This window comes from Macrosteles quadrilineatus, unplaced genomic scaffold (genome assembly GCF_028750875.1).
Source record: "Macrosteles quadrilineatus isolate MER2022 unplaced genomic scaffold, UCM_ALF_1.0 Scaffold_2__2_contigs__length_208266976, whole genome shotgun sequence".
Taxonomy (NCBI): Eukaryota; Metazoa; Arthropoda; class Insecta; order Hemiptera; family Cicadellidae; genus Macrosteles; species Macrosteles quadrilineatus.
In genome coordinates, this window is record NW_026542595.1 from 159,961,845 (window position 1) to 159,988,511 (window position 26,667).

A 26,667-nucleotide genomic window follows, 5' to 3' on the forward strand; every position below is an offset into this window, starting at 1 on the left:
TTAATAAGTTGTTATTTTGTTCAACCAACATACTTCAATATAGTGGGGTTGTATAAACAAGCGTCAAGGCAGCCAGTGCAACTCAAACAGTGGATAAAACACCCCTCACCACCGCACCATGTCGTACGGTTCCGAATTATACCGGCGCATCAGCATCTAACCAAACTTGCTAATGAAAAACTCAAATGAAGGTTTACTAATAAAAAAAATAGTTCTGTACTAAAAATAAAATTATAAATGTCTCAAATTCAATTTTTTAACTTCTTAATTATAAAATTAAACTGTCATAACCTAACCAAACCAACCAAACTTGCCGATATGAAAAAAATTGTTGACAAAAAGTTAGTGCTACCAGCAGGATTCGAACCCGGTACCTTTAGATTATCAGCCCGACACGGTATCCACTATACACCACCAGGGCTCATGACTCAGCTCCGTATCATTGCGGTAATGGTTGACGTCACGCCATCGGCACGGAGCGGTGGTGGGGGGTTTTCCGATCTGATCCACGATCCTCGGAGTTTCACTGGCTGCCTAGACGCTTATGTTGTAAAATTTGAATTTTAATCTAAACCCTGTGACCCTGTAACTACCATCAGCCATCATGTAAGCTATCCAAGGTTTAAAACTCTATTTCGCATCCTGTCGTTCATCTGACATTCCCTACCTATATAAATTTTCATTAATGCACCAAACCCTGTAAAAAATATCTTAAATTAAATTTCTCATTTCCAATGTTCATTCAAAGGACCTATAATTTATAGTCAAATAAAATTTGGTTTCATACTTAAAATAGATCCCATGCCAAGAATAAACTTAAAATTGGTTTCTCTGACTAGGAATTTCATTGCGTTGGTGATTTAGGTGCGACAAATTGGCTGTATTTAGTCAATAACTTAGGATGGAGATAGTGTGTGAAAGCTTAATTGTTTTAAGTCATTGTCCTTTTTCACGTGTAGTAGGTCATGTTGGGGTCTGTAAAACGCTACCTATACCCTAAGATTTACTTGGAGGTAACTAAGGTCAGTGGTATAGTCGTAAATTTTCCAGTGTGGGAACACTCAACATTCACAGAAAAATATAGGTGGCTTGACAATATAGGTTCTTTAAGCAGAGTGGGAATGCCTTGGCGCCACGCATTCGCGCCCCACGATACCACTGACTAAGGTGGATACATCTACTCTATGAGAATGAAATGCATAAAGCCAGTCAACAGAAATGAAACAAAAGCCAATAAAAATATAAAAATTTAATCCTACAAACACTTAAGTATCATACGGTACATGTCTTTATATTTCTATGGGATCAATTACAAGACAGCCTGATATAAAAGTCGGTCCTTGTACATAAAGTTATTTATACACATAGTTTATTGTAAAAATATGAAAAACACAAAGTTAGATCAAGCAGACCTACATATGAGCTATGTATAGGGTTTGACATTAATTTCTGGAGGTGAATTTCTCAAGGATTTCCCTTTGAGATTAACATCGGCACTTGCCCCTCCGTGTTTTGTTCAGGAATAGCATCCTTTGACGGAGAAGAGGGTCTTGTAGGATCACACAGCTCTAGGTAGAAGCTGTAGACTACCCAAGTCAAGTACAGATGGATGACTGAAAAAATATAGATGTATTCAAGTTAAATTTTTGTTAACTCGTGGAACTCAATGGGTTAGTCAATGATTTTATTACACCTATTTAATCATTTTTAGCTCTAATAGCAAGTATTAAATCTTTTTTAGTAAAGTACTGACAGGCTTAGATATTTGTAAGAGCTAATATTACTCTTGCATAGCTGTATTTTGTGTCCAATTATATAAATCAATAGCTGGCCCAACAGACGTCGTCCTGTCCTAATGTGGTTTTATGTCAAATGCTCGTTCATTTTCAAGATGAGCTCGTTTGCATGGCTCAATCACGTCCTGGTAAAAGTTCGTTTGCTACGCTCACTCACCTTTAGGTTGGAGCTCGTTCGCTGCGCTCACTTGCCTTCAGGTTAGCTCGTTCGCTACGCTAACTCACCTCCAGGTTGAAGTTCGTTCGCTACGCTCACTCACCTTTTGGTTGCAAATTAGCTGTTGTTATAAATATAAAAAAAAAAATTGTGCTGCACCCTGTTGGTAAACCTATTACCATGTTAATGCTATTGAACATCACAGAATCAAATTCTTTAGTTAAACCAGCTGTTAGGATTCTTTAATTCCATTTAAATATGAATACTCATAAGGTTAACATGGGAAACCCCAGAGCCACTGGGGCGGAGCCCTTTTGACGGATCTGCACCAAACTTCACACAAACCATCCTTGAATAATGCTTAATAATTCCTGAAAGTTTTATTACAATCTGTCGAGCGGTTTCGGAGTCCATAAAGGACAAACAAACATACATTGGATTTTATATACAGGGTTAGTAAAAAGTGTGGAGACCCCCTGTTATTTTTTTAACGGCCCATACTATAAAAACTAAACTCGGCACACCTTTATGACATGTTATGAAGTACTTTTTGGGCATAACCGTCACTTGGTGTTCATCCCCAAAATGGGGGATTTTGGGGAAACTCAAAAATTTCAAATACAAAGACCCATCGAGTGATCCCTCATTTTGAGAGTCCTAGTAAAAGAAAACCAACAACGCAAACTAGAGGTCTTTATCTCAATCCAGTAAAAAATGGCAGCCAATTGAAATCACAGTTCTTATCGTGCAGTCGATGCGAACGGATCGGTTTATCGGAGCTCCTGCCGATAGCGCTCTAACCTAGAAATCGCCTGTCGGCCAGTGCGTGGTTGCTGTCTCTAACTGAGTGATTTATACCAGTTCACTTGTTATCTTTTTTCAGTGTTTCCAGTGAACCCACGCGTTGATCTGTTAACATTAATATTCTAAATTATCGAAATGAAGTGTCAAAAGTGTGAAAACGATATTGTTCAAACTCGGGACGGATGTAAATGCGCGGACTGTCAATCAATTTTCCACATTACTTGCGTCGCAGACACATACAAGAAGAAATCTCCCAAGACCTGGAAGTGTGAAGATTGTTCTTTTGGAACTCCGTCTGAACCAAGGACCGGTGAAAGTGTTGAATCAGATCGTGGTCAAACAGCTGTATTAAACGCTATTGCCGCACTTCGTTCCGAAATGAACTCGCGATGGGACCGCAATGATACCAAACTGGACCAAATGCAAACGGACATTAACAGCATTGACAGTGAAATACGTGATTTAAAGGGGGAAGTTACCCGTGTCGGAACACAAGCTAGTAATACCGAGAAGGACGTCGAACAACTGCTTGAAGATAACAAACGTATTTCTGAAGAATTAGCCAAAACTCAGGAGGACTTGCTTGATCTTCAACAACATCTACGGAAAAATAACGTAATCGTTTCAGGTGTGCCAAAGTTGCCGAGAGGATCAGATGTGTTCAAGGTGATAGCACATATCGCGGAGCTTATCAATGTCCCGTATTATCGCTCGAACATTAACGCGGCACACTGGCTTCCGAGCCAAAACAGGGACGACAGAACACAGCCCATTATAATTTCTTTTGTGTCACGCATCGTCAAAAACGAATGGATAGCAGCGAGACGTTTCAGAAGAAGTCTACTGGCATCGGAGTTACGCCCGAATTTCCCAGATCAGCAAATCTACATAAATGAACATTTAGCTCCTCACACGCGAACAATCTTCAACAAAGGACGCGACCTACTCAAGGAAGGGAAACTGGAGTCTGTCTGGACGTCCGATGGCCGAGTTCTCGTCAAAACAACACCCAAGGGACGACCGACTCGAATAACCAGCCTCCAACACCTAGACAGCGTGACGTCACTGCGAGGCAAATCCACCACCGACCACAGCTCACCGTCACCCGAGTCAACAGAGACATCACCCGCGACAAGGTCACCGACAGCAACCCAGACCACTAACACTGACGCATAGATTAACTATTTATACATCAGGTATTTGACATGTCTCACATAATCTAAGTTTTCGACCAATCTAATGTAAAGTAACTTTTTTACTTCATTATACTATCAATCCTTATTGTCTTGATATTAAATTGGATATCTTCTAATCTGCAGTACCAACACATTTGCAAATTGCATTTCCATCTCGTAATCATTTTCATATTGATTTGTATTAATTTATGTTATCACTTTAATTGTTATTTTACTGTATTATTGGCCTAACCTATGGGAAAAAGTGTACTTCATTTGCATTATTACATTATTTAACTTTTTAGTATATCATGTATTTAAACAAATCGTTTTATTACTTTATCGCGTGCATTAGTTAAAATGTATTATTGACTTTCCTATTTTTTAGAGTAACTGAGCTCATTGTTAAGAAGGATTGTTGTTGAGAATTGTTTTTCCCATAATTAATTAATATATATCGGCATTTCCTTGTCTAAAAATTTATTTTTTGCTCAGATAGTTAGACTTAGCCGACTCATATAATTATTTAACTAGGGTATCCAAATAATTACATTCGAATACTGTCAAATTCTCATTCCACTATTTATCAGAGTATTTGAATTAATCTTTGTTATAATTCCTTGAAAATACTTTCCTTAACTAAAATATGTAATCAGCATATTTAATCAAATATTTTACATATCAAATTATTTCATTATTTTCTGGAATTCAGTTCATGATTTTATTTCGAATAGCCAAACAATTTTCTGAAATCCAGCACGATTTGATATTTAAAATAGCTAAATAGTTTGGAATTTATTCCATAGTATAGCTATGTAATAGTTGGATAGCAACAATAGATTTCGTCCTTGTTGACTTGACGCAAACATTCAATACATTCCCCATTGTACTTGACGAATACCGTTGACGGCACGCTGCGCCTCTGGCTGGCAGAGCGATAGTTCTGTCCGATAATGAACATAGATTACGATGAATCTCCCTTTGTTATTTGTAAAGAAATTGTTAATCCGAATCACAAATTATTTGATGATAATTTAGATAGTAGTAACTCGTTTTGTAAGTTTAGAGTCTTTCATCAAAATATCAGGAGCTACAATAAAAACATAGATGACCTACTATTAACACTTCAGGGTATAAAAAACAAATTTCATTGTATTATTCTGACTGAAGCTTGGTTAAATGATGATAGTGATTTGTTGGCTATTGATGGCTATAACATATTTAGAAGCTACAACAACTTGAATCAGAACGATGGAATAGTAATATACATAGATAATTCATTATCAACTTCCTGTCACCAGCTATTGATTGGCGTTGTCGCTACGAGTCTTTCATTGACTTTTACGTGGGCAGGCGTGAATTGCAACTTAACTGCCATATATCGCAGTCCTGCTTCGTCTTTGCAAATTTTTATTGATAGCTTACATGATTATATAACAAATTCAACAAATTGTTCTAGCATGAAAATAATTGCAGGTGACATCAACTGTGACATTTTGAGCCCCCAATTAAATTCTTTGGAAGACCGTTACTTAGACATACTGAGTGACCTAGGATTCATCCAGTGTATAGACAAAGTAACAAGGCCAATAAGTAACACGTGTATAGATCATTACTTTGTCAAACTTCCGCCCAACTTTACAGCCAACTCAGCCGTCCTACAGACCTCAGTCACAGACCACTACAGTATTTGTCTCGAAATTAAAAGTACCGCCAAAACAAATCCGAGAGTAAACAACCACTCTCAAAAATCAATCAACTGGGAACATGTTAGGCAAGATCTCCTCGTTCAAAACTGGGATCTAATCTATACATCAATAGATGTCCATTCTGCCGCAAAAATCTTTAATGATATACTTATTACCATTGTTGAACGTAATTCATCTACCGTTACCACTACCGCTAAAACGTTCAAGATAAAACCGTGGATAACTAACGGTCTCTTAAAATCAATACGTCATCGGGACAAATTAAGTAGACTAGCCAATAAACACCCCTTTAATACTAGACTGCGTGCGCGCTATGTTAGATACAGAAACATATTAAAATCTACACTAAAAAAGGCAAAATACGATTTTTACAAAAATAAAATCAATGACGCTCAAGGAGATCCAAAGAAATTTTGGAATATAGTGAACGAAGTAGCGGGCCGCGCAGATCCCAAATGCAAATTTCCAGTCGGCGCATTTGGCGCGCACAGCGACACTGTCCCCTCCATCTGTGATAAATTTAACAAATACTTTGCTTCCGTCGGATCCCAGCTAGCCGGGGCTTTGCAGCCTGTTGGTCGTGTCGAAATAGAGGATGCTGATTTTGCTGTGAACTCCCAGTTCTCACTGCAACCAATTACCCATCAAGATTTACTAGACGTGGTCACCAAAATCAGAGGAAACTCGGCACCTGGGTATGATGACATTTCCTCTAAACTGATAAAGCATAATCTAGACGTCTTACACCAACCCTTATTTCACATTGTAAATTTAAGTATATCAACTAATACTTTTCCAAATCCTTACAAAATCGCCAAAGTAATCCCGATCTATAAATCAGGCCCAAAGAATGTGATATCAAATTTCAGACCTATTTCTTTACTTAGTGCGGTATCCAAGATAATTGAAAAATGTGTCAAGCAACAGTTGTATAGATACCTCGAGGAAAATAATATCATTGACAACGCACAGTTTGGGTTCAGAGCTAACGTAAGCACTACCCATGCCTTATTTAATATCTCAAAACATATTTATGAAAAAATTGATGATAAAAAACGTGTGCTTGTAACCTTTTTAGACTTGGCAAAAGCATTCGATTCTATTGATAGGCATAAATTAATCACAAAACTGCAGTTGATAGGCGTTGACAACCCATCACTTGACTGGTTCCGCAGCTATTTGACTGGTCGATCACAGTTCGTTACTATCAATGGCGAAAATAGTGATATCACTAACATTGACTATGGTGTCGTCCAAGGAAGTAACCTAGGCCCTCTTCTCTTTTTAATATATATCAATAACATTACTAAATTAAGAGTCAATGGTAAATTGTTTCTTTTTGCTGACGACACAGCGGTAGTGTCCTCGGGTAATACGTGGGATGATGTCTACCATCAAGCTGCATCTGACTTACTTAAAATAAAAAATTGGCTGGATCATAACACATTGACATTGAATGTATCAAAAACCAAGTGCATGCCAGTTTTCTTATCTCGAACTCGTGACCCTGGCCCTAGAAAACTCTATCTTCATTCATGTGGCGATCTGTGGTCTAATACCTGCGGATGTGACACAGTCGATCGTGTGGACCAATACAAGTACCTTGGGGTGATCATTGATCAAAGGATGACATGGTCTCCTCATATTATCTATGTAAAGCAAAGATTGAGGAAACTGGTCTACGCCTTTTATCAACTAAGCCGTGTGTTAACGGTTGATCACTGCAGATACGTTTACTATGCATACGTGCAGTCTGTGCTGCAGTATGGCATACTGGCGTGGGGCGGTGTATCTGCTGCCACATTGGCTCCTCTTCACGTAACCCAGAAAACCTTAATCAAAATTATTCTTAAAAGGCCAAAACATTATTCAACAAGTTTACTTTTTTCCGAATTCCCAGTTTTAAATATTAGACAATTGTTTATCAAAACACTATTACTTTTCATTAAGAACAACAAGGAAATTATTTTTTCTAACTTACAACACAGTTATCACACTAGACACAGGCATAACTTTGGATACCGCACTCCACAACTAGCATATAGTTCCTTGAAAAATAACGTGTTTTACATAGCTCACATCCTTTATCGCAACTTGCCGCCCAACATAAATGATGCTGAATCAGGCAGTGTCGCTGTGTATAAAAGCAAGGTCTGTGAGTGGCTGATGACTGTGGGAAGAGAGGCTGCAGAGGCTTTAATTCGCTCGCCTTACATTTAAATTAATCTCTGACATCAAACGCCGCCATAATAGCTATCAAAATAAATTTTTCTTCATAGATTAATATTTTTATTGTTGCTTAAGGCTGTTTATTGTTAATTAATTCTAGTATACAATATATTTATATAGCATATATATACATTTATTAAAAGCTCCTGATACGTATTAAGTACAGATGTACACATTATTTATAAACAGTGTGCACATTTTTTTGACCTATGGACAATAACCAAAACTTATTTCCTGCTGGTAAGAGCTCTTCCCTCGAGCACGGACTTGCAGTCCATTCGGGGGAATACTATTCTTACCCTGATAATGTATTCCTGTATTTATATATGTGAATAAAGTGATTTTTGATTTTCTGATTTTCTGAATTCTCAGAAGTTGAATTTAACTTACAGCTTTCCAAGTCTCGAGACCCCCTTTAAATTTTGTAGCGGCTCACACTAGGAAAACTAAACTCTACACACCTTTTTGGCAAGTTATGAAGTACTTTTTAAGCCTAATAGCTACTTACTTACCAAACCCAAAATGGGGAATTTTGGGGGAAACTCAAAAGTTTTAAATGATAAGCCCCATCGAGTGACCCCTCATTTTGAAGGTCCTGTTAAAAGAAAACTAACAACGCAAACTAGAGATTTCTATCTCAATCCAGTAAAAAATGGAAGCTGATTGAAATCTTTAGAAATCGGAAATAACTTGCAATTTTATATTCAATTGGCTGCCATATTTTACTGTGTTAAGATAGAGACCCATAGTTTGCGTTGTTAGTTTTCTTTTATTATGACCTTCAAAATGAGGGGTCACTCGATGGGGCTTATCATTTAAAATTTTTTAGTTTCCCCCAAAATCCCCCATTTTGGGTTTGGGAACTTATGAGAATTTCAATTGGCTGCCATTTTGTACTTAACTGAGATAGAGACCTCTAGTTTGCGTTGTTGGTTTTCTTTTATCAGGACCTTCAAAATGAGGGGTCACTCGATAGGTCTTTGTATTTGAACTTTTTTAGTTTGGCCCAAAATCCCCCATTTTAGGGATGTACACCAAGTGGCGGTTATGCCCAAAAAGTATTTCATAACATGCCATAATGGTGTGCCGAGTTTAGTTTTTATAGTATGGGCCGTTAAAAAAAATAACAGGGGGTCTCCACACTTTTTACTAACCCTGTATATAGAAGAGGATTAATTGGGTGGTTAAGCAGGATTTATTATAATCTATACTTACTCATGATGGCTACCATGAAGAGTCGGAAATAGAGACCTTGAGAACTGAATATGCCTAGGAGTATTAACACGATGGCTATCACACTAAAGACCAAGTAGAACATGATGTAGCCAGACTTATGCTGAAACATGACGTAATAATTGAAGAAGTTTATTTAGTATTTTACCAAACACACTACACTATAGTGTTTATAAATGTATGGATTTTTAACAATAATAAACGGTATCAGCAAATTGATGCATACACCATTAAGCCCCGTTTTCTTTAAATGTTTTGCCCCAACAACGTTGGGAGCCAAGCTCAAGTCAAATCACAGCTCAAGTTGAGCACAGCTCCCAACAATATTGGCGCGCTGTTTCATTCCAAGCAGTTTTGGGCAACATCAGCCAACCCTTCCTCACTGCGATCACCGTCTTTGCCCTCTACAATACATCTACATCAGTGCACCCTACATAATGGAGAGTGAAGAGACCGCTGCTGCTTTTGTTGTAATGGCTCGTGCATCCCACCAATTTATTAATTTAAAACGTAGAAAGCGACCGGGATAGTGGATTAGAAGTCATGGGTTGTTGAAGGTACCTACAATTCCCTTATGAGGTGAGGTAGGCTATTTAAAGCTTCAGGCTAGATTTCAAAATTGTTTACGAATCACGGAAGGTGATTTAGAAGCGTTACTAATCACTGATGGTGGCTCCTCTAACAGGGTGTCCACCAGGCCAACCAGAAAAAATTCATGAGTAAAAAAAAATCCAGGTAGTTCAGTTCGTACTTTTCATCAAAATTTTTCTAGCGTGGGATTTGTTAGTGATTTTGCCGCGATCGCGCATGACGACGATGACGTATCCGTGACCGCGGGAGTAGACAATGACGTTTCCATTACTGCGGGAGACGACGATGACGTTTCCGTGTCCGCGGGAGACGACGCTGACGTTCTGTGACCGCGGGAGGCGACGATGACGTTTCTGTGACCGCGGGAGATGACGATGACGTTTCCGTGACCACGGAAGACTACGATGACGTTTCCGTGACCGCAGGACACGACGATGACGTTTCCGTGACCGCGGGTGAAGACGATGACGTTTCCGTAACCGCAGGAGACGACGATGACGTTTCCGTGTACGCGGGAGATAACGATGACATTTCCGTGATCGCGGGAGCAGACAATGACGTTTCCATGACCGCGGGAGACGACAATGACGTTTCCTTGACTCTACAACAGTGTTAGACGATCACAATATAACCTCGAGTTTGGCTTGACCAAAAATTTTAAAATGGCACACTTCTGAGATGACGATGATGTCCAAACGGCCGTGGGCGTCTCCCGTAGTCACGGAAACATCATCTTCATGTGCGATCGTGGCAATATTGAAAATTCCCGGCTCAAAAAGTTCACACATAATTCGATACCTTTCTTCTCTGTGTAAGCTGACATATGACCCCAGGATTGGTTTTTAATGTAGGCATAATAATAATAGTAATGAACAAGACACAATATACAATTAGTCTGCCCCGTGTCCGCATCATGAGAAAAGTTTGTTTAATCAAAATTTCAATGATATAATAGAAATTTCAATGAATAAGTGGATGAATATTTATATTCCACAAAATTACTACCCTACATACATTAGTGTGTTTATAGGAATTCTTATAGTATTTATATTTATATATATTGCATATATAATATTTCAAGTGTTCCAAATAGTACATGAATATTTGTTCGGTTTAATTATGAACCTGGTGTACTGAAACAAATTGCCAATGTACAGAACCCTAATACAACCAATAACCTTGGATTGCAAAAGCGAAATAATGAAATAATAAAACATTGAGTAAATACATACCTTGTAGACCCCGTACAGCATTGTAGTTGTGGTCAATGTCTCAATCAAGAAGATGACCAAGAAGATCAAAACGTTGAACATAACTGAAAGTACAATTACTCTTTGAAAACTTGTTTCATCTGTTTGTTCAAGTTTACCAGGGTTGTTCAGAAAGAAAGTAAGGAATGTTTCCATCTGACGCCAAAGGGCGCAAACTTTCTAGTACATACATGTTTAACAACTCAGTGACTATCCTTATCTAGCCATTACAACGGAGAAATTTATTGTTCAGGGTGGGAAATGTACGGAAACAATGTAAAAATGGAAAGTCTTTTTAAAATGGCAAAACAAAAGTTTAAATCAGAAATTCTGTTAATTCATGACAACGTCTGACCTCACTCGTCAAATCGCATACACAATCTTCAATCATTCAAAGGGGATTTTCTCTCAACCACCCTACAGTCTAGAACTGGCTCCTAGTGACTTTTCACTCGTTATCTGCAACCAAAATGAAGCCTTGGTTAGCAGCTTAGCGCTGTGATTACGACAAGGACCTTCAATTGCAAGTCACCAAGTGGCTACGAGCTTGCAGGAGGCAGAATTCTTCTTCAAAATGAATTTCAAAAAGCACATCCACGTTTGAGTAACGCCTCAATTTGTTCAGCCGATATATAGAAAAGTACTATTTTAGTTGCTCTTTCAAATGAACATAATCAAAATTTAGTTATTTTATTTCAAAACGTTCCTTACTTCCTGAACAGCCCTCATACAAACGAGCCTCTGTTTAAAGGATATCTCCTAATTTGAGAGACACATTTGATAAACACAGAATGAAGCGAAGAGAGTGAATTTAGTATTGCTGTAGTCATGGTAAGACTCGAGGTTGAAGGAAATTAACTCAATATTTTATGTAATCAAGAATTAATTTTTATCAAAGAGGTTGACATACTCTATTTGCACTTGCTTCACTGAATCATTGGCTTTTGCCTTGAATTTACCCTCCCACACGTGCCACAAAGGCATGTGCGAGGAGCGTATACAGCCAAGCAAGGGGTGACTCAGTACAGTACAGGGTTACTGTTCTGATAAAAAGTAGTGGCAGTGACCAGTATCCGAAACCGCGATATCGCTGCCTTGGGCCCGAAGTTTGTGGCGCTACTGATTTACCAAATTGACAAATTCACCAAAATCTAAGACAACCTTACCTGCCAGCTGTTTTTTCACATGTTGGCCAATTGCTGCAGGATCATTGGTATCTAGTTTGTTTCCAACCACTTTCCTCAAAACATATTCAAGGTTGAATTCACGATCTTTCTCATCAATGTTGAAATCATGGGTTTCGTTTTTGTTAAGCAAATAGATGATTTTTTCTCCCAGTTCCTTGTCACTTGTGTTGGATATTGAAATTGAAGCCCAAGTCAGTAGAAATATGTATACTATTAGTCCTATGATACCTAAAACCTGTAAAAACAGAGAGCCATGTATAAAAACATAAAATTTTAAGTGTTTTAAACTCATGGGCTTTCTTATTGATTTACACCCATGTAGAAATATAATTCTGGCCCAGGTTCTGGCCAGTACTGGTACAGTACTGGCCAGTACTGCTACAGTACTGGCCAGTAATACCCAGGTTCTGTCCAGTACTGCCCAGGTTCTGGCCAGTACTGCCCAGGTTCTGGCCCAGTACTTCCCAGGTTCTGGCCAGTACTGCCCAGGTTCTGGCCAGTACTTCCCAGGTTCTGGCCAGTAATGTCCAGGTTCTGGCCAGTAATGTCCAGGTCCTGGCCAGTACTGGTTAGAACCTGGACCAGAACCGGCCAGTACTGGCCAGAACTCACCAGTACTGGCCAGAACTCACCAGTATTGGCCAGAACTCACCAGTACTGGCCAGAACTTGCCAGTACTGGCCAGAACTTACCAGTAACTGGCTAGTACTTGTAGATTCTAGACCAATAATCAATCTTGACAGAGTACAGTATGTAAATAAAGGAACCGAGGTTAAGGTAATAAAATACAGATATTTGAAGTAAAAACTAGTCAATTAGTTAAACCTATATTTATTGAAAAATTAAGTTTAGAGCAAGACAAAATTTATAGGCCTACATGTTTAGATAATTTTCAAGGGTAAAAACTGTTACCATCAATAATATCGAGATCGTCTCAACTTGAACTCGCTCCCCCCCCCACCATGGTTTTAAACCTCTCTGGATTTGGATCCAGTCCAGTTAGTCCAATTGAAGGTTTGGGTTTGGCAATGGCTTTGACCTTTGACCAATGAATACGAATACACAATTTAACGTTTTTTTAAGCTCAACGCATCGCCAACAAAAATCTAACACAAGAGGGCAATAATTAAGACGAGGACAAGACAGAAGTGAGAAGAGCGAAGACGAAGATAACTATTTTTTTTGTACGAGTTCCATTCCATTCCAAAATCAAATCCGATCCAATCCAACGTGACGCACGCCGGAGCGGAGCGGAGTTGTTACTAACTAACCTCAAATCTCAATCTCAACCTGTCAGTTGGTCAGTTCAGTTTTGGTCTCGACATCTTTATTAACAGTTAATTTCTAACTAAGGTGTTCTTGTCTTAGTTATATCTTAATATTAATCGTAGAACAACGTTCTACCTAATTTGCTGTGAAAAATATCTATTCGTGTGGAATCAGAATGGATTATCGACAAAGAATCAGGTCGAACTTGGCAAACCATCAGGTTTATAAACAACTGAGTTCACAGGCCTCATTTTAGCAAAAAGTTGTAAGTAATGCACCACAGGTTTGCATAAGTGTCATATTATTAAGTTGTCATATTAAACTCATAATATGCCTTAATGTTGAGGTGGCTGTTAGGTTTAGTTTTTATGTGTCCAGTACCTAGTATAGGCCTAGGTAAACTTTAACTTAGGCCTACCTATTTCAGTGCAACAAAATAAACTAGCCAACGCCTAGTTCCAATTTTAACGATTTTCTACTCATTGAAGTGTTAAATTTGGAGTTGTGAAGTATTTAGTCAGTATGTTACTTCATTATTTGATCTCACAAATTGTGTACGGTACGGTAAGTTTAGGCCTTGATAGCCTAGGCCTATGACTTGGCCTACAAGTAAAGCAAACCTTGATTGGATTTGTAAATTAATGATGAGATTCGATTGCAATTAAGTCAATTTTTAGTACCGGTAGCCTAACTTTTGTTCAGCGTAGGTTCTGTTTGGGGCTACATTTGGGTACAGTTTCCGATTGAAACTATCAAATGGAAAATATTGATTAATAATCGATTTTGAAATATATCTTGGCCTATTTTATAATTAAACTATCATGACCAACCTAACCAACCAAACTTGCTGATGGTGAAAAAATCGCATGAAGGCTTACTGATCGAAACGATAGTTTCAATCAATATTAGCATAGCCCAGTTAAGAAACTGTACCCGCCTACTTAACTTATGCCTAGATCAAAAGTAACTTAGGCTTAAACATCAAAATGCAAAACTACCTAATGAATAAGTTAGAGCCTACACAAAAACATTGTTTTTCATTTGAATGGGCGGCTATTTTTATTCACAGATTGTTTTGTTAAGTAAGTTATCTTAGGCCGGACTAACTTAACTTAACTTGATGTTTGGTTATGTTTGCTGTTGTATTTTATAATAAGAAGCCTACTAAGTTAGCCCTGATTATGTAAATAATATGATAAATAGGTCTTAGCTTAAGTGCTAAGGTAGGCCTAAGGCAGAGAACCCATGATGGGTTACATTAACGGATTAAATATTAAAATAGTCTACTTCGATATAACTTAGGCCTAACTATCGATTAACATGTTTCAATCGATATAAATATTGAATTTCAATATTGATTTTCGTTTACAGTAAGTTATGGCGTTTAGGTTAGGTTACCTACATAGTTTAGTTTATGAAACTTATTAAAAAACTATATGAATAGGCCTACAAATTGATGTCTTTGTGATTGTAATCTGTTAAACAAACCAAAGTAATATCAACTCTAATACCTACCAACAATTTTACTTTGATTGCTACTATCATAAACTAAACTAAAACAACCTAACCGCCGCAGAATGTGTGGAAAAAGTCTTCTTGAAACAACAATATTGATACAATTGTTACAATGGATATTTACATGAAAGCAAACTCATCCGATACAATATAACTACAGAATATAGTAGGTTCTCTACGGAACTGCACCCTTGGAAGTGCCAACATGAAAAAAGTACGGTAACAAGAAAGATAGGCTATAACATTTTTTTTGAGTCTTTTTATTTTAAGTCCCTATAACTGAGTATTTAAGTAGGCCTACCTATTTAACTTTATTTATGGCCTTTGAAATGATTTTTCATTATACTTATATAAGTTACGTAGCCTATTACAGTAAAATTTTAAGATGGCCGCTTAAGTTAACCTGAATTGGGATAAAACTAGATTACCTATTAGGTCCTATATTGATTCTAAATTGTGTAGGCCTATTGCCAGGTTATTTTACAAAATCAAGTTTTAATTCGATTATTGAGATATGTACAATCTCATTTCTATTCAATATAAATATAGCCTAGCCCGCATTAGGAACTGCGCAGCTTATGCGGCTATACATTAAAAATAATGGAGTTGTTCAAGTCTGCACATGTACATTGAAAGCGAATTAGCCCAAACTTAAAGACAACCCAACATAAAGGCCAAGCTGAGCTCTGGAGATACAAATATACTTACATCAGCTCACCATTTTTTATAGTTGTAACTTGTCTGTTTCAGGTAAAAAAAAACTTTATGACAACTACTGTACTACATTTATATTCTAAAGACCATTGTGTTAATACTATAAATCTGACATTATTAATTTGATTAATAATTATAACCCCGACAAATTAGATTCATTGGATATTTTGATTGTTTAATTTTTTACATTTTCAATATAAAATTAAATTTAGTATTGTAGGGTATTATCAATATAGTATTCTTTTTGGTGATTTTACTTTTTCATACAACTTTTATTGTAATTTTGCAAAAAAATAATTTATTACCTAACCTTGATTTTTGTTAACATAATTTGTATTTTAGCATATGTAATTTTCAAATACAAATTGTTTATTGCTAAAGGTGTCTTATTAATTCATCTTCCATATTGGTTCAATTCTCACTACTGTATGATCCAGATACTGGTCCAGTATTGGCCAGGTTCTGGCCCAGTACTGCCCAGGTTCTGGTCCAGTAATGCCCAGGTTCTGGTCCAGTCCTTCCCAGGTTCTGGCCCAGTACTACCCAGGTTCTGGCCCAGTACTGCCCAGGTTCTGGCCCAGTACTGCCCAGGTTCTGGCCCAGTACTGCCCAGGTTCTGGCCCAGTAATGCCCAGGTTCTGGCCAGTACTGCCCAGGTTCTGGCCCAGTACTTCCCAGGTTCTGGCCAGTACTGGCCAGTTCTTGCCAATTTTGGAAGTGCCCAGAACCTGGGCCAGAAAATTTTTTTACTGGCCCAGAAAATTTTTTTCCACATGGGCAATAATTTGTTGTACTGATGAGGTTACTTTCTGAACAACTCCTATTGTTTCAGTTTTATCCTGACAATTCACCTGGCAATTATTATTTGATTTTAAATTAAAAATATAAACATAAACTATGATAAAATTCCAAAAGGCCAGAATTTTTTTTTATTATCAGACTCCCTTTTAAGTGCAAACTGCGAATGTAAGCTGCAACACAGAATTTTTGTCACAAATTAGTAAACATAGAGTTAACAGTTTTATAACTGTTTTATAAAGGAAAACTGCTAGGCGTACTGTTTGTAGTTTAATTTGCCTCTTTAAGATTTTTTCATGGACCAATACGTCTGCGTTTTTTAAATGGATAGGATATATTCAGGTTACACTGAGAGTACCTATTGTAAGAGTCTTAAGTGTGAATGGAAGTATCAAGATTAAATACAATAATAACAAAATAATATTCTACTTTATGTGTAGATAGAAACATACCAATGTTGTCCATCCGATGATTTTGCAACCAGTTTTGTTGGAGCAACCGCAAAATGCTGTTTTTAACGGTGGAATCAGTGCCATATTGTATCTGAAAAACATCTGTAGTCAGGAATTGTATACGATTTATCAGATAATTAATTACAATGAATATCTAAACTTAATACAATAAGGGTTTTCCCCTTTACATCCCTTTTTCACCCGTCCTACTTAACCGATTTTTAGGTTTCATAGTAAAGCTTATGATCTGGTGGCGTCATGTTTACCGACGCCCTAAAAAGCGGTACCTAAACCTGTACCTAAAAAGGTACCGTACCTAAAAAGTTCATTTCATTCAGGGATCACCCCCCTAGGGGTTGATTTAATTTTAGAGTTTGCTTTCAAAGATCGAGTGATGCTGACCCACTTTCTTTATACCGGCTTTAAATGTGAATTGTAATTTGACAGCTCATCCTTCAGTTGAATTTTATCAACAGTTATATTGTAAACAAGAGACGAAACCGTGTATGAAATTAATAAATTCTAAACAGAGGCTACTTTCATTATGACTATTACCTGATTGAGGTAGGTAAATATCTGAATCTCTTTATGGTGTACATTTACAATCAACAAATTTACTTTATTAACTAGCAGCCTGCATCACTTCGTGACTTCACAATCCATAATGTAGGCCTATTTTATACACAGTTGGAGTTGAAAGGGTGAAAACGATTAAATTTCTCTTCATATATCCCTAATATTTGTATTGCGTGCCCTATTATATCAAAATTGTATCATGGCCATTTGTTTTAATGTAAACAAATATAAACTCAGCACAGACTCTGAAATTTTAAAAGCCTGTAGGACTAGGACGAAGGGCTTGATCACGAGATATCATCCAAACCCGCAAAAGGCACATCTAGATAATAAGATCTAAATTGATATGCCTGTAAAAATAAATATTTAGGGGTAGATTTGCTGCACACAAAAATCCAACAAATTCTTTTAATAATATAGATTAGTGGGTTCAGATGATTGACAACAGAATTCAGCACAGACTCTGAAATTTTAAAAGCCTGTAGGACTAGGACGAAGGGCTTTCACGAGATATCATCCAAACCTGCAAAAGGCACATCTAGATAATAAGAACTTTAAATTGATATGCCTATAAAAATTAATATTTAGGGGTAGATTAGCTGCACACAAAAATCCAACAAATTCTTTTAATAATATAGATTAGTCGGTCCTATTCATTTTTATGATACAAAAATATAATCCTTGAAAGGAGACAGTTTTTTTTTGTTTTGCGTTGGCTTAGGCTCTTATTACATGAGGTAAGGCAATGTCGTCAGCGGCAGTTGCTGGTGACGCATAGGCTACCTACCAAACCTAGTAGCCAGTTCAGTAGCCAGAAGTTTTCCGGTTTTATAGCCAGTGGCGACTGGAGTGGCGACCAGGCTCGGAGGCCATAAGGTCGCCAAAGTGTGGCTACGTACCTGACTACCCTCGTGTAATAACATCCAAGGGACTCAATCTTCAAAGGAAGACTCCCAAACTTCAAAGGGACTCAATCCCTTTTCTGCCTACATGCACAACCCCCTTAATCGATCAAAAGATTGAAACAACCTCTGAATGTCAAGTCAAAACCAGCTCAGAAGACCTTCAAGCAAAAATAAAACAATTTCAAGCTCAAGAACAGGAAGACTTAGAGACATCCCTAACTTTAGCTGCCGAAGTTGGTAATGTCCTACTTACAGAAAACAATAAGTTAAAACAAGACCTACATGATTTGACTATAGAAAATACTAAACTAACCCATCAGATTTTCAACAAAAATAATTCTCTTGAAATGAGTTATGAAGCAAAAATCGAGGAACTAGAACATGAGAAGGAATCTTTATTAAATCAAATAACATCGATAACACAAACCTTAAATGAAGCTGAGCAACAGCTAATCAAAGAGAGACAACTCAGAGCTGAACTAACAACAATGTTTGAAGATCAAGACAAGGACAAAGATCAAGTAATTTGTAATCTAGAAAAAGAAATAAAGAACCTACAACAAACTATTAAGAACCCAACAAAATATAATGTTTCTGGAAATCATCAAGCAAAAAACACTTTAACATTCAAAAACTCCGAATCTCAAACCCACAGCTCTGAGCTCCCAACACAAAACAGCTCATTGTCCCTGCTACTTGAGCTAGCGAAGCTGAAGACCTGGCAAGAAGAAACAGAAAATACTTTAACAGAAATTAAAAGTAAAATATTTCAGCAAGAGAATGCTAAGAATACAAACTTCCCCAGTGATACACAACCCACACCGTCTTGTGAAAGCCCGAAAACCGATGCAAACGGAAGAATAAGGAAACAGCTAAGGGTAATGAATAGGAATATTTTTAGTGTGGTTTCCAGATGAAAAAAAGTAAAGAAAAGGACATAAACATAAACAATACAAAATCAAAATTAAATACTCTCCAGAACAGTTTAAAGTCTACTCCTTGCCCCAAGTCCACTCAATGTGCACAACAAGAATCTCCCATCATTGATAAACTTCCTGCTAACAGACAGACATTTAAAGTACAAAAAGGACCTCCCTGTACCGCTAAAAAACTACAACCAAATGAATCACTTGAAGACTTTTTAAACCAACACATGGAGTACATAAATGGGATCTCACACCATAAGCTACCACAATGTAAACAACATAACCAATCAATACTGAAAGACTCAAATCAGACCCTAAACCATTTTTTAGGTGTGAAGAAACAAACAGACGACAAAACATAGAATCAACTTCCCCCCTGAATGACAACAACCAAAACACAAACCCCAAAGCACAAAGAGATAATCAGGAACATTTAGTTATTACACAAAATAAAACAACCTCCATCACAATTTTTCACCAAAATGTTCAAGGTCTTAGGAAAAAGATTGAAAGAATAAATCATCTAATGAGTGAACTCAAACCCACTATCTTGGTGATTACTGAACATGGACTCAGCTCAGATATGTTATTACTCACTAAGATTAGTGGGTACAACCTAGTCACATATTCCTGCAGGGAAGAGCATAGAATGGGAGGAGTTGCAATCTATATCCAGGAAACTGCTGCTATCAAGGCAGAAGAAATAGAAATCTCCAACCAAAGTTTAGAGTTAGTTTTTGAAGCAGCATTAGTGAAAATAAGGATAAAGAACAAAAACTGCTACTTACTTGGTATGTATAGACCACCAGGGGGACAAGCTAGGTTAGCCATTGACATCCTATCAGAAGTTCTGGAGTCACTTCAAGCTGACACCAAGACCGTTGTATTAATGGGCGATATCAATATAGACAGGTTAACTGAAAATGCCAGTAGTAACTATCTTGAAGAGGAACTGTCAACTTTTGGAGTTAGAAGACTACCACTCCCAGCAACAAGAATCACTAACCATTCAAGAACCTCTATAGACTGTATCTGTACGAACACACATGATAATGCTATAGATTTCGCTATAATTAACGCTGGAATAGCAGATCACACAGGCCAAACATGTACCCTCAAAATACAGAGTGAAGTTACTGCTAAAACGGATATGTCACAAAAAAGAATTTTTTCAAGAAAAAACCTGGATAGCATGAAAGACGAACTCTCCAAAGAAAACTGGATAAAGGTGCACAATGCCCCTGATGCTGAAGAGGCATACTCTGCATTCCAAAGGACTGTAAGGCTCATACTGGACCATGCCTGCCCTATCAAAAAAATAAGAGCTAAGCAGAAAGGACAGAAAATTAAGGTTCAGTATGATGAAGAAGTCAAAATACTAAAAGAAGATTTTCTAGATGCCTTACACCGATACGAGCTTACCGGAAATGTAAATGATAAAACAACAATGTCGGAAAAAAAGAAAACATATGATTTAAAGCTCAGGTCCCTCAAGCGACAAGCCACTGCAGAATACATCACAAGTGCTGATAATAAATCCAAAGCTGTCTGGGAGATTATCAACAAAGAAAAACAATGTAAACAGAAGGAAGAACCAAATCTGCAGCTGGAAATAGAGGGAAAAATATTAGATAACCCTAATGACATCGCTGAACACCTAAACCAATATTTTGCAGAAATAGCAGACTCCACTTTAGAGAAAAACAGAAGCCAATTCAAAAACAAAAAAATTACACATCCACTATTTCTACCACAAAACAATGTCCAGCCACTAATTTTAACTCCTACAACCATTAAAGAAGTCTTAGCAACAATAGCCTCACTAAAATCAAAGCTGTCATGTGGAGTAGATGAAGTGCCATCAAAAGTTGTAAAACACTGTGCCGAACAACTGGCAGCCCCACTTGTCAGCATAATAAACAAATCTTTTAGCCTTGGACAATTTCCCTCCGCCCTAAAAATAGCAAAAATATACCCAAAGCACAAAAAAGGCTCACGCACTAAACAAGAAAACTACCGCCCTATCTCATTAATATCAACCTTTTCAAAAGTAATAGAAAAGGTCGCTCTGTCAAGAATGCTGAGTCACTTGGAAAGCAATGATCTAATCACTAAAAACCAACATGGTTTTCTCAAAGGGAGGTCCACCACCACAGCTCTAACTAGTTTAATCGAACAAATCATTGACCATCTAGAAGCACGCAGATATGTATCAACTGTCTTACTTGACTACAGCAAAGCTTTTGACTGCCTGGGCCATAATCTCATCCTAAGCAAACTCACAGCCCTAGGAATAGAGGGAATGGCCAAAGACTGGGTGGCAAGCTATTTGAAAAGACGTACACAAATTGTCGAAATCCAGCAAAACACAAATGGGAGAAAATCTGTACATAGGTCCACACAACTTTCGATTAACAGGGGAGTGCCCCAGGGCTCAGTCATGGGCCCATTTTTGTTCATCCTTTTCACCAATGATTTTCCAGATTTTATTAGGAATGACAATTGTGAAACAATAATGTACGCTGATGACACAACTCTTCTATTTATGCATGACTTACCACAAGAATTACACTCCAACATCTTATCCTCAACAGACAAAGCACTGCAGTACTGCCTTCAAAATGACCTGGCCATTAATCCATCAAAAACAACCCAGTTAAACTTCAGCCGAAAACATGAACAAATCCAAGAAATTCCTGAAATAACCGTTGAAAAAAACTCAAAACTGCTGGGCCTGACAATTGATGAAGACCTCTCCTGGAACGACCACATACACAACCTGACCAAAAAACTTGCATCTGGTGTTCATGTAATAAAGAGGATGAAATGGATAGGAGGTCTGGAAACAGCTAAGACAGCATACTATGCTGTAATAGAATCGCATATAAGGTATTGCTTAATATCTTGGGGAGGAACATCAGAAGCAAACCTCAACAAAGTGTTGGTACTCCAGAAAAAAGCTGTCAGGGCACTCTCCGGCCTTGAGCGCTTAGACAGCTGCAGGGAAGCATTTAAATCCCTTAAGCTCCTAACAGTGACAGCACTCTACATCCATGGAGTTGTCCTGTACACAAAAAAACTTAACCTTCCCAGAAATGAGAATTTTCACTCCTACCACACCAGAAAAGCAGCCGACTACAACCTTCCGATCCACCACACTACACAATACAGCAGAAAACCCTCTTATATTGGCCGAAAAATCATCAACTCTCTTCCAAACAACCTCAAGAACGCAACAGGAAACCAATTCAAACAGCAACTCTGGGACTGGCTTGTGGACCGACCGGTGTACTCCCTTAAGGAATTTTTTGACCAATTATGAACTTTCAACACAAAAGAAAATGTAAACTGTTAAAACAATCTAAATGTTAAACATTCTGAATCTTTCTGACGCCATTGTATTTCTTAAAGAAATCACAAATAAAGAAAATTGTCTATTGTCTATTGTCTATTGTCCATAAGAATCAATGTCCAATGACAAGCTGAGCTGGCAGTTTCAGTTTCGTTGCTGGCTACATTGCCAGGCTACATCGTGTAATAATTAAGGCTCTTACTCAAACAAATTTTGAAACCTCTTGTTATAACACTATTTCATACCTCTGTGTCTGAGCATTGCTGCAGAGTGTATACCCGTGGTTTAAAATGCCTTAGAATCTTTTGTACCTTATATAAGAACATTGTCTGAAACACAAATTCTTCATTAACAAAATTTAATGTAGTAGGGCCTAGATAGTATATATTTGACAATGCAGGTGGTTTTAGATTATGCATACCGGCAAACCCATTACAGCCATAAATCTTTTAAAAAATCAAACATTCATACTTATTTTAAAATCTACATGGATGAAGCTTTCCATTGACCTATTTTACTTTTTCCCCCTATACCATAGTATATGGAGAAAGTATTGTTTTCGTCAAAATTTTCGAGTTTGAGTTTTGAGTGGATACATTCGTTTTGGGTCCTCCTGGAGCCAAAAAAGTGGTTTTCGAAGTGATGTGTGTGTGTATCTGGATGTGTACAGAGCTAGGGACTACACCTGTGGTCCGATTTCGATGAAATTTGGTATGTAGGTTCTAATCCATGGTATCTACAGGCGTTTTTTTAATTTTTTTTCAAATTTTGATTTTTAATGGGGATTTTCCCATAAAAACCGGAAAAATCTGATTTTCTCAAAAATGGCCTGAACGATTTTGAAATTTAGTATGTTGTAGCCCTTTAAGTTCTGAACAAAATGGTACAAATCCCATTTCTGTAAAAATTACGGTTCAAAAGTTATTGTAAATTATGTTATTTTCATATAAAAACCCCATAAAACAAAAAAAAAACAAAAAATAGGATTTTAGAAAAAAATCTGGTTTTGATTTAACATAGTATGTTATGGTACTTACAATTTTGATGGTTTTTTCATTTTTTATAAATTTTGATTTTAATGGGGATTTTCCCATAAAAAACAGGAAAATCGGATTTTCTCAAAAATGGCCCGAACGATTTTGATAAAAATTTAGTATGTTGTAGCCCTTTAAGTTCTGAACAAAATGGTACAAATACCATTTCTGTAAAAATTACGGTTCAAAAGTTATTGTAAATTATGTTATTTTCCCATAAAAACCCCATAAAATAACAGTCAAATCGGATTTTCCCAAAAATGGCCAGAACGATTTTGAAAAAAATTTAGTATGTTATAGTCCTTTAAATTATGAACAACATTTTACAAATCCCATTTCCGTATATTTACTCTCACCGCTTAAAGGTTGTAAGGTTGTTACGTTAATGTTGTTATGTTAAGTTATGGTCCTTATAATTCTAAAATAATAGTACGACACCCCATTGCTGTAACAATTACGGCTCAAAAGTTGTTGCAACTTTTGTGATTTTTTTCTATAAAATATCATATTTACTCTCATCACTTAGCCATGATTAAGGTTGTTGACAAGCTTATGGGAGAAAGTATGTGTCAGAATGCTGATACCGTTTATTTTAACTTTCTCCCCCTATACATACTGTAGTAGTATCATTGACTATACACAGAATATTCTGTGTATACTCAATGGTAATATGGATAAAGTAATTGTTTTCGTCAACATTTTCGAGTTTGAGTTTTGAGTGGGTATATCCGTTTTGGGTCCCCCTGAACCCAAAATAGTGATTTTCGAAGTGATGTCTGTGTGTGTGGATGTGTAGAGAGCTACAGACCACCTGTAGGCTGATTTTGATTAAATTTGGTATATAGGTACTAATCCATGGTATCTCCATGCAGTTTTTTTCATTTTTCGAAATTTTGATTTTTAATGGTGATTTTCCCATGAAAACCCATTAAATAACAAAAAAATCGGATTTTCTAAAAAATGGCCCGAACGATTTTGATAATTTTAGTACGTTATAGTCCTTTAATTCTGAACAAAATGGTACAAATCCCATTTTTGTTACAAGGTTCCAAATTCGCAGCTTATGTTATTTTCCCATAAAAAAACCCCATAAAATAACAAACAATCTGATTAGGGGTTTGATTTAAATTAATGTGTTATGGTCCTTAAAATTCTAAAAAAAATGTTGCAACCCCCCAATTGCTGTAACAATTACGGTGCAAAGGTTATTGCAACTTTTGTGATTTTTCTCTATAAAATATCAAAGTTACTCCCACCGCTTACCCATGATATTGGTTTGTTGACAACCTTATGGGAGAAAGTATGTGTCAGATTTCTGAACCCGTTTATGTATATAATCTTTCAAGTAGAACTGTAGATTCAATTCTACAAAGTTTAAGAAAAATATTTCTAATTCAGTATTTTCTAACAACTAGGCCTATAAATTCGGAGGTTGCTTAGCCTTTTTGCAAATAACTTTTAAATGGTGAGAAAATCTACCAAAGTAGAAAGTGATATTTACAAAGAAAATAAAATTTCACACAAAATAATACAAAGTATTTCTTGAAAATACTCAATATAGGCAGCCAAAAGTTGGCCATAATAATAGAAACTTGAATAAAGCTGTTTTAAAGTATTCTTGTTTGATAAAATGTTTGATAAAATTATTTGCAAACCTCCATGAATTAGGCTTTTTAACAACCCATTAAGTGACAAAATCGGTTCAGTGTATATCTGTAATTTGTTTTGTTAAAGTTTAACAAAAATATCTCTAACTCAGTATTTTCTCCCCACCATAATGTCGGAGGTTGCCTAGCTATTGCTATTTTGCAAATACCGGTAACTTTTAAATGGTGGGGAAATCGAGACAAGTGTTAGGTGATATTCTGAAAGAGAATATAATTTCCTGCAAATTATAGGCCTACTATGCATTTCTTGAAAATACCAAAAAGGCAGTCAAGTTTCCTCAAAATAAAATATGTGAAAACACAGATTTCACTTGTTTTTTTTTTTTTTTATAGAAAACATGTTTTATTTTGAATTTACACTATAAATTCATAACATAAACAATCTTTCATAATTATTTGCAAATCTAAATGAATAAAGCTTTCTAACGACCCATTAATTAATAAAATCGGTCCAGTAGAACTGTAGATTTAGTTAGTACAAAGATTTTAAATACTGAATTATTTTTTAAGATATAAGTAGATGTTTCATTTGATTAGATGATTCATACTGGCAAACCAATTACAGTAGGCCTTCTGCCATAAATTGAAAAAAAAATCAAACTTCCATAATTATTTGAAAGTAAAAAGTTGGCAGAAAAAAGCTGGCTACGAATTGTAACTTGAAAACGGAAACTTAAAATGCAGTTTTTAATGTACCTGTAAGTTATTTATTTTATTTTTACTTTTTCATCACAAATATTTAATAAAATCACACTTTTATAATTATTTGCAAATCTGCATGAGTTAGGCTTTCTAATGACACATTAATTAACAAAATCGGCCCAGTAGAAGTCTAGATTTATTAGTACAAAGTTTAACAAAAATATCACTACCTAACTCAGTATTTTCTTAAAAATTTGGAGTTTGCTTAGCTTTTTTGCAATAATAACTTTTTAATGGTGAGGAAATCGACCAAAGTGGATGTGATATTCTGAAAGAGAATAAAATTCCCTACAATTTGATACCATGCATTTAATATCTTGAAAATTCAAAATACTCAAAAAAGGCAGCCCAAAGTTGCATAGAAAAAACATGAAAACATTTTCAATGTATTTCTTACAGTTTTTAACATGAATCATAACTAAAACTTACTCTCATAATTATTTGCAAATCTACACAAATTATGCTTTCCAAGACCCATTAATATTAATAAAATCGGTCCAGTAGAACTCTGTATTTAGTTGGACAACGATTTTTTTCTGAATTATACATAAATACAGATAATATGTTTATTTTCGTTTTTTTTGTGATCCATACCGTTTCTGTTCTATAATATCACCTGTAAATAA

General features: G+C 36.5%; 1 protein-coding gene across 1 annotated transcript; it reads right to left on the bottom strand.

Moving 5' to 3' along the window:
- Nucleotides 1-1,260: 1,260 nt before the first annotated feature.
- LOC128986313 (uncharacterized) lies at nt 1,261-17,464 on the bottom strand. The gene is made up of 6 exons (XM_054406629.1): nt 17,435-17,464; nt 16,880-16,970; nt 12,111-12,366; nt 10,927-11,009; nt 9,086-9,206; nt 1,261-1,613 (listed from the first exon to the last, which is right to left on the bottom strand). The coding sequence occupies exons 2-6, from the start codon at nt 16,961-16,963 to the stop codon at nt 1,465-1,467; spliced, it is 693 nt and encodes a 230-aa protein (XP_054262604.1). The 5' UTR covers nt 16,964-16,970; nt 17,435-17,464; the 3' UTR covers nt 1,261-1,464.
- Between the last annotated feature and the right edge of the window lie 9,203 nt (nt 17,465-26,667).